Source organism: Sinocyclocheilus rhinocerous, unplaced genomic scaffold (genome assembly GCF_001515625.1).
Source record: "Sinocyclocheilus rhinocerous isolate Xijiao unplaced genomic scaffold, SAMN03320098_v1.1 scaffold6028, whole genome shotgun sequence".
Lineage (NCBI taxonomy): Eukaryota > Metazoa > Chordata > Actinopteri > Cypriniformes > Cyprinidae > Sinocyclocheilus > Sinocyclocheilus rhinocerous.
This window is the reverse complement of record NW_015666169.1, coordinates 100,913-109,965: the sequence shown is the minus strand read 5'-3', so window position 1 is coordinate 109,965 and position 9,053 is coordinate 100,913. Positions and strand designations below refer to the sequence as shown.

The following is a 9,053-nucleotide window of genomic DNA, read 5'->3' as shown; positions in this document are numbered from 1 at the left end:
GTGCAGATTAAGGGGCGGTAATATTATAATGAGATCCTTTTGCCACGTCACCAAGGGAGCGAAATCAGACACGCTGGTTTTCTCAGACGCTTGCAGAAAAAGGCTTCCCAAAACAAAGTTACTGAGTTAATCTTTTTCACGTTTCCTTGGTTGGTAGATGCACCGGGGACCTGATTATAGCACTTACAACCTGGAAAAGTCAGATTTTCATGATATGTCACCTTTAAGACCTTTTTAAGACCAAGTAAAGAAAATGGAAGGAATAAATGGAAGGGGCCACAAAGAAATTTAACAAAATGTAGTGAGTTTATGATTACATCAGGAACAAATTTCTGCCAATGCGGTCAGGAAAGATATCTTTTCAAAGGGAAAATAAGATTATTTTTCTGACTCCATTGGCAGATATTTGTTCTTGTTTTAATTATACATTTCTCAGAAAGCAAGATTTCATATCTTCATTTTGCATCTCCAGTAAATGTATCTTGATTTAAGGATGTTTAGATATGTGTACTGGAAAACAAGACAGAAATACTTTTTTACAGTACATGAAAAATTTAATGCCTTGACTTTATGAATTTAAGACTTTCTGCTCTGACTTTTTAAGTCCTTAATTTATAGTGAATTAAAACTTTTTAAGAAACTCTAGAATTAATTGATATTTTAAATAAACTTTTATTTTTATATTTTGAGTTCAATTGAATTGTTTAATTGTAATTAAGTTTTAGTATTTTTTTTTTATTTTTTTTATTCCATTTAAATTTTAATTTAAAAAAAATGTATTTCAGGTTTAGTTTTAGTCATTTTAGAAACTTATATTCATTTGAATTCACTTCTAATTGTAGTTTTTTTTTAGTTACACTTCTTCATCTAATACTTATTTTTTATATGCAAGTTTTTTTAGTTTTATTCTGGTGGTATGTGAATAAGTTTCGCTGGGTTTTGAACTGAAAGACAGCGAGTTAAACTAGTGCATAAATTTCATAAATCATAAACACACACAGATGTCATGTCTGACCTTCAGATTCACTGAGCAGCACAGAGGAGGAAAACACTCAGCAAACAAGTATAAATATACAAAACCACAACAGATGTGAGAGACTGAGCCAGAACACACACACACACACACACACACACACACACACACAGTCACTGTATCACATGCATATATTCTTTCACACACACAGAGTTATTTCAGCTGACCGGATGAACAGACTCACAGTGACTTGAATAAAATGGATGAAGAGAGCAGAAAAAAAGATCAACAGAAAAATGAATGACTGAATGCATGATGGACGGAGAGAAATCTTGAACAGGAAGCTGAGCAGTGATGAATGCATGAATGTGAATGAACAAATGAATGAGCGAGTGAAAGTCTCACCTGAATATGCGGTACGCTGTGGTCAGATCAAACGCTCTCCGATCCACTTCCTTCACATTACCAACATTCATATCGATCGAGGTGATGCCGATTCCCAGACGATAATCCTACACACACACAAGCACAATGGGCACATTCCTATAAATTACTATGTTTATCATATTTTACTAACATTCCTAATCTATAATGTATACACATAAACTCAAATGCAGTTTTAAAATTATGTAATATAACACTGATCAATACAATCAGACAAAAGCAACAGCTTTCATGTTTAACACACACAAACATATGCAAGAAATGCAAATTTATAACAGTCCAATCATGTCAAGCAATTAAAGTCATAATTAAACCCTAATTTATATAATGTTTTTGTATGAAAGACAGTTCATGTAAAAACGATGTGCAGGCATAAATGTGATCATTTCACTCAGCCTGAAATGAATCAATTAATCATTTTATTTGAACTTCGGTTATTATAGTTAACTAAAACTTGAAATGCAATAATTATCAACTTAAAAATGTAATAAAAATATATCTTATTTCAGCCAAGGAAACCATTTCTGTTGCTATAATAACTCATTACTGTGCAACAAAAGTATTTTTAAGCTCAGCTGTTTATGCTGCTGAAGTCTATTTTAAAGTCAGTAGTGCGACTAGAGTTAGTGTTATTTCAAAGAACAGACAGATTGAGGGTTTACCTCGGTGTTTTTGTAGAGGAAGACTTTATCCGCACACACCACCGTGTAGAGTTTGGAGCGCAGGCCGCGCAGCTCCAGGTAACCCTTCATCTCGTAGCTCACGCAGGGGTTAAAGGTCATGTCCAGACTGGTGCGTGCGTGGGACACCCCGACACAGCTCTTCAACACCGTCACCCACTCGCTCCGCTCCACTGACACACACACACACACACACTTCAGTCATTTCATCCTTTGATTCTCATTAATTCAGTGCATGTCCTGCATACTGTATCAAAGCGACTGCGTTTATGTTAACACGTGTAATATGTTTAAGTCCTGTGACTGCACTGTTGAAACTGTCTAGCTGAATGTTTGTTTAACTGTGAATATTACTGTCAGATTTAAGAACATGTATCTAATATGCATAGGGTTGGGTATCGTTTGGGGTTTTTTTCGATACCGGTGCCAAATCGATACTTTTAAAACTGTTCCGGTGCCTAAACGGTGCTTATTAAAAAATGAATAAATAAATAAAAATTCAAAAAAATGATGGATTGGCCATTAGCACTATAAACACATGATGTCTGTTTCACTCATACTGGACAGCAGAGGGCGCCCTCACACAGAAAATCCACATATCCAGTCACAGAAGTAGAGAACTCATGACCCTCGACTTGAGTTCACGTGCATTTTCTCAGTCGGGAAATTATTTTTCACGTGCGGTGCCGGTGATGATGCTTCTTACGTCCGTTTCGGAGAACTAGAGGACAAATATTTCAATCTATCGCTCAGGCATGGCACCGAAATCTGTGTTCTGATTCGGTTCTAGTACATACCGGTTACATAGGTACCGGTGCCATATTGGTACCGGGTTTCGGTACCCAACCCTAAATATGCAGTGATTTTCTAAACTGTCGTGGAGCAGCAGCACTGTCTCCCTCGTCTAACACACCTGATTCAACTCCTCAGCTCATTATAGAGACCTTAAGAGCTGAAGAGGGTCAGAAAAGGTAAAGAGTTATGAGAAACTACGAAGCGTGTCAGATCCGCGTCACGTTCAGCAGCAGCAGCTCTTAAAGCAGCCAAAATAACCTCATAACCAGCTGCTGTGATGCTGTTCATCAAAGAACAAAAGAAAAAAAGAGCAAATCAATAACTGTTGTAGCTTTAAGGATTCATCTGTATTTAATTTAGAATTTAGTGTTTGATAACTGTATATTTAATTTAGGCACAGGTAGCTAAATATGACATTTATTATAATGGGTTTATGTGAAGATTGTTTTAAGTTCACTTAAATAAGTTATTTTAAAGTCTAATAAATATTAAAATTGACAGCTCTCAATTACACTGTAATATTGAATAGCTAGTCAATGGTTAAATATTAGGAAAAAACTATTTCATAGAGACATCAGTAGTATTGGTATCAGTGATACTCACCTTCAGTCATAAAAAAACAAATATTAAAAATATACTGTCTTTATGTTGTTTCTGCATTAATTTGAAGATTGAATGTGAAATTATTGCAATATAAAAGTATATTTAAAAACTTTAATGTTAGGTGGGATTAATCGCGATTAATTCGTTAATTTTTTTAAATCAACTGACAGCACTATTTTACACACACACATACATATATATATATCATTATATATCATATATATATATATATATATATATTCCTTTAAATTACACAAATGTCACAAAAATAAAAATAATTTACAAATTTATAAATATATTTTCATATTGTTTGGAACATTCTTAATGCTTTAAATGACTCTCACACTCACTCACACACACACACACTCACACACACACACACACTCACACAGACTCTCACACTCACTCACACACAAACACACACACACACACACACAGACACACGCTCACACACGCACACACTCACAGACTCTCACACACACACACACACACAGACTCTCACACACACACACACACACACACACACGGACTCTTACACACTCATACACGGACTCTCACACACTCACTGTAGCGTCTGCGTAGGATCATGCATGATTTTCACTCACTATCACACACTCACTCCTGCTCACTCACACACACACACACATGCACACACTCTTGCACACTCTCACACACTCACTATCACACACTCACTCCTGCTCACTCACACACACACACATGCACACACCCTCACACACTCACTATCACACACTCACTCCTGCTCACTCTCACACACACACACACACACAGACTCTCACACACTCACTCACACACACACACAGACTCTCACACACACACACACACACACACGCACATACTCTTGCACACTCTCACACACTCACTATCACACACTCACTCCTGCTCACTCACACACACACACATGCACACACCCTCACACACTCACTATCACACACTCACTCCTGCTCACTCTCACACACACACACACACACAGACTCTCACACACTCACTCACACACACACACACACACACACACGCTCACACTAGGGCTGTCAAAATTTTTTTCGAATTTCGAATATTCGTCGAATTTAAAATAAAAATCCACATTTTAGGTGTGCGTTAAGGAGGCAGCCTTATCAGTGGCGCTCAAGGCTTTTGTTAGCCTATCCAGTTGAAGCCACTAGATGCGGCGCTGCTGCGTTGTTAATTACAAATATTGCGGGAGAAGATAACATCAATGCGGAGAAGATTTTGTTTACATCAAAACTGAAACCAAGCCGTTCACACAGAACGCATATTTCACGCATTTTCTAGACCAGTGATGGGCAAACTTGGCCCTTCCAGGCCACTTTCCTGCAGAGATTTGATCCAACCCTGATAAAACGCACCTGCCTGTAGCCTTCTAGTAGTCTTGAAGACAATGATTAGCTGGTTCAGGTGTGTTTGATTAGGGTTGGAGCTAAACTCTGAAGGAAAGTGGCCTGGAAGGGCCAAGTTTGCCCACCCCTGTTCTAGACGGACTTGCAATTACAAGGCTGTTTCTAGTCAGTTTCTAGGTTGTTCTGGGTGTTTGCAGGCAGTTGTTAGAGTGTTCTCAGCATTGCTGACCGGTTACAAAGTGTTATAGATGGTTATCAGTACACTGACCCAAGAGCCCATTCTTCTTCGGCCTTTATTCACCCCCTGCAGCCGTGTGGAGCACTTTTTATAATGGATGGATGCGCTTTATTGGACTTCTTTTGGACTATTAAAAAATAACACCCATTCACTGCCATTATAAATCGTGGAAGAGCCAGGAAGTTTTTAAATACAACTCCGATTGGATTCGACTGAAAGAAGAAAGTCATATACACCTAGGATGGCTTGAGGGCGAGTAAATCATGGGCTAATTTTCATTTTTGGGTGAACTATCCCTTTAAAGTTACGTTATTAAAGTTACGCCGGTTCCTTCTTCCCCGAGTCTTGAACTTTGTTACATTTACATTTTCCTTAAATCATCCTGACGACCCGAGGGTTTGAAAACCACTGCTCTAGAAAGCCCCGCCCCCTGAATCCTAGGCTGTCAATCATGTTCACAGATAAGATGCAAACTAAAGCCTATTGGCTATTTAAAAAAAGTGGAACAAGGTCTTTGAAATGTCAACTTCTTGTTTCAACGAAGCATGCAAGTAACCGGCACCTGTCACAAACACACATCATGCTTTTGTGCCTGGTATTATGGTTATGGTGGTTTAATGTGAGTTTAGTCACGCTAGAGTAACTGCTGATGAGGTTGAAGTCATAACACGCTTTCTTTAGCACGCAGAGCAAACGGTCTACTCACTGTTTCTGAGCGGCGGCGGCGGTGGGACGTCTCTCTTTGAGCTCTCGTTCGGAGGTCTGATCATTCGAAGCGGGACGTCTGGGACTCGATCCGTGCTGGGTGGATCATCTGCAGGAGAGCTGGAGGAGCAGACAGAGGAAGCTTCATCATTACTCGGCTCACAGGACAGTCTGCTGAAGGGAGCGTCAGTCAGAGGATTCAACGCTAGCGGCAGACAGAGAGGAGCTTCATTCTGACGCTGAGAGAGAGATCAGGTTCGTGTCGCTCACTGTACGTCTGTGAGTTCAGAAGCACCTGACGCAACAGGTTCCATAAGAGCTGATAGTGATCGACTAACACACCTGTACTGAGTCACTGCTTAACTTAAGTCAACATAAAATTGTAATGGACTTGACTTCATGTTTCTGCTCTTATTGCACATGATCTCTTTTCAAACAATTCTATGTGTATATTACATCATATCCATTCATCCATGTTAGCATGATAACTATAGGATTAACAAGAACAACAAAGTGTAAGCTGCTTAAGGAAATCATTATTAAATACAAGTTGTGCAATGCTTAATCAATCATTATTTTCATTATTTTACTATTGGTCAAAAGTTTAGTAAAAGAGAAACAACAAATAAGATGTTTTAATATTGTTGAAAGAAGTCTCTTCTGCTCACCAAGGCTGCATGTATTTTATCAAAAATACCTTTATTGGACTTCTTTTGGACTATTAAAAAATAACACCCATTCACTGCCATTATAAATCGTGGAAGAGCGAGGAAGTTTTTAAATACAACTCCGATTGGATTCGACTGAAAGAAGAAAGTCATATACACCTAGGATGGCTTGAGGGCGAGTAAATCATGGGCTAATTTTCATTTTTGGGTGAACTATCCCTTTAAAGTTACGTTATTAAAGTTACGCCGGTTCCTTCTTCCCCGAGTCTTGAACTTTGTTACATTTACATTTTCCTTAAATCATCCTGACGACCCGAGGGTTTGAAAACCACTGCTCTAGAAAGCCCCGCCCCCTGAATCCTAGGCTGTCAATCATGTTCACAGATAAGATGCAAACTAAAGCCTATTGGCTATTTAAAAAAAGTGGAACAAGGTCTTTGAAATGTCAACTTCTTGTTTCAACGAAGCATGCAAGTAACCGGCACCTGTCACAAACACACATCATGCTTTTGTGCCTGGTATTATGGTTATGGTGGTTTAATGTGAGTTTAGTCACGCTAGAGTAACTGCTGATGAGGTTGAAGTCATAACACGCTTTCTTTAGCACGCAGAGCAAACGGTCTACTCACTGTTTCTGAGCGGCGGCGGCGGTGGGACGTCTCTCTTTGAGCTCTCGTTCGGAGGTCTGATCATTCGAAGCGGGACGTCTGGGACTCGATCCGTGCTGGGTGGATCATCTGCAGGAGAGCTGGAGGAGCAGACAGAGGAAGCTTCATCATTACTCGGCTCACAGGACAGTCTGCTGAAGGGAGCGTCAGTCAGAGGATTCAACGCTAGCGGCAGACAGAGAGGAGCTTCATTCTGACGCTGAGAGAGAGATCAGGTTCGTGTCGCTCACTGTACGTCTGTGAGTTCAGAAGCACCTGACGCAACAGGTTCCATAAGAGCTGATAGTGATCGACTAACACACCTGTACTGAGTCACTGCTTAACTTAAGTCAACATAAAATTGTAATGGACTTGACTTCATGTTTCTGCTCTTATTGCACATGATCTCTTTTCAAACAATTCTATGTGTATATTACATCATATCCATTCATCCATGTTAGCATGATAACTATAGGATTAACAAGAACAACAAAGTGTAAGCTGCTTAAGGAAATCATTATTAAATACAAGTTGTGCAATGCTTAATCAATCATTATTTTCATTATTTTACTATTGGTCAAAAGTTTAGAAAAAGAGAAACAACAAATAAGATGTTTTAATATTGTTGAAAGAAGTCTCTTCTGCTCACCAAGGCTGCATGTATTTTATCAAAAATACAGAAAAATAGTATAATATTATTAGAATTTAAAATAACTGTTTTCTGTGTGAATATCCGTTAAACTGTAATTTATTTCTGTGATCAAAGCTGTATTTTCAGCATCATTACTCCAGTCTTCAGTGTCACATGATCTTCAGAAATCATTCTAATATGCTGATTTGCTGCTCGAGAAACATTTCTGATTATTATCAATGTTGAAAACAGTTATGCTGCACAATATTTTTGTGGAAACTGTGATACATTTTATTTTTCAGGATTCACAGATGAATAGAAAGTTCAGAAGAACAGCATTTATTTGAAATAGAAACCTTTTGTCACATTATAAATGTCTTTACTGTCACTTTTGATCAGTTTAATGTGTCCTCATTTCTTTCTTTTTTTTTTTCTTTTTTTTTTAAATCTTACTAACCCCAAATTTTGGAATGGTAACGTACCACAACTTCAACAAAAATATGTGACACTGAAGTAGAGGTCTGCATTCCCGCACCTGACCAGATTTTTTGCGCCGCGGGATTATATTCCTGAATAAAACGCGGTAGCGGTCGATTACAGTTTAACAGAGATTCACATAGAAAACAGCTGTTTTAGATTAGAATAATATTTCACATTTTTTATTGTATTTTTGATCAAATAAATCCAGCCTTAGTGAGCAGAAGAGACTTCTTTCAAAAACATTAAAATTTTTGGCCAGTAGTATATTTTGTCTGATAAACGTGTTCTAAATTCTAAACACAGCAGACAGTAAATGAGCTTTAAGTCTTACAGCAGTAAAAGAGATTCTGCAGTGTTTTCTCACACAACAAACACTGTAATGTGAAGAAAGGGTGAATTGGGCCACGTTTCGACTGCTGTCTGACATTCACCCGACATTTAGAGAGAACACAGGAATTCACAGGTTTATGTCAGCACTTGAACAGCGTTTGTTGAACATTTATCAGACTAGAAACACATTTCCTGATGTGTGTTAAAGATCAGGCCCATATGGACGGTCAAACAATAGTGCTTCCTGTGACCAGCGGAACAACTGACCATCAGTTTTAAAAACCAAATGTCTGCTAAATACTGACTTATGAATGAAGCCTTCACTAGCGCTTCAGCTCTGTAACGTCAACCCTCTACACACACACACACACATATACACACACACACACACACACATATACACACACACACACACACACATATACACACACACACACATATACATACACACACACACACACACACACACACACATATACACAC

The 9,053-nt window shown here is 38.5% G+C and overlaps 2 protein-coding genes and 1 long non-coding RNA gene across 5 annotated transcripts in view; 1 reads left to right on the top strand and 2 right to left on the bottom strand.

Moving 5' to 3' along the window:
* The window catches only part of LOC107731858 (arf-GAP with Rho-GAP domain, ANK repeat and PH domain-containing protein 1-like), a 4,335-nt gene extending 2,071 nt beyond the window's left edge, over nt 1–2,264 (bottom strand). Inside the window, exons 1-2 of the mRNA XM_016543053.1 lie at nt 2,080–2,264; nt 1,379–1,485 (exon numbers count right to left, since the gene is read on the bottom strand). Coding sequence (XP_016398539.1) covers nt 1,379–1,485; nt 2,080–2,199 — 227 coding nt within the window. The 5' untranslated portion in view covers nt 2,200–2,264. The remainder of the gene's footprint in view (nt 1–1,378; nt 1,486–2,079) is intronic.
* The window catches only part of LOC107731859 (uncharacterized), an 18,241-nt gene extending 9,484 nt beyond the window's left edge, over nt 1–8,757 (top strand). Inside the window, exons 2-3 of the long non-coding RNA XR_001638813.1 lie at nt 3,426–3,431; nt 8,747–8,757. This is a non-coding gene — a long non-coding RNA (uncharacterized LOC107731859). The remainder of the gene's footprint in view (nt 1–3,425; nt 3,432–8,746) is intronic.
* Nucleotides 6,833–9,053, bottom strand: part of LOC107731857 (proline-rich receptor-like protein kinase PERK2) — a 12,409-nt gene continuing 10,188 nt past the window's right edge. For 2 of the 3 annotated variants that reach the window (XR_001638812.1, XM_016543052.1), the window contains exon 2: nt 6,833–7,230. Coding sequence is in view for 2 of the 3 variants with exons in the window: in XM_016543052.1 (XP_016398538.1) it covers nt 7,104–7,230 (127 nt within the window). In the remaining variant the exon portion in view is untranslated. Of the gene's footprint in view, nt 7,282–9,053 lie in introns of all 3 variants that reach the window. The other variant, XM_016543051.1, reaches the window with a different exon arrangement.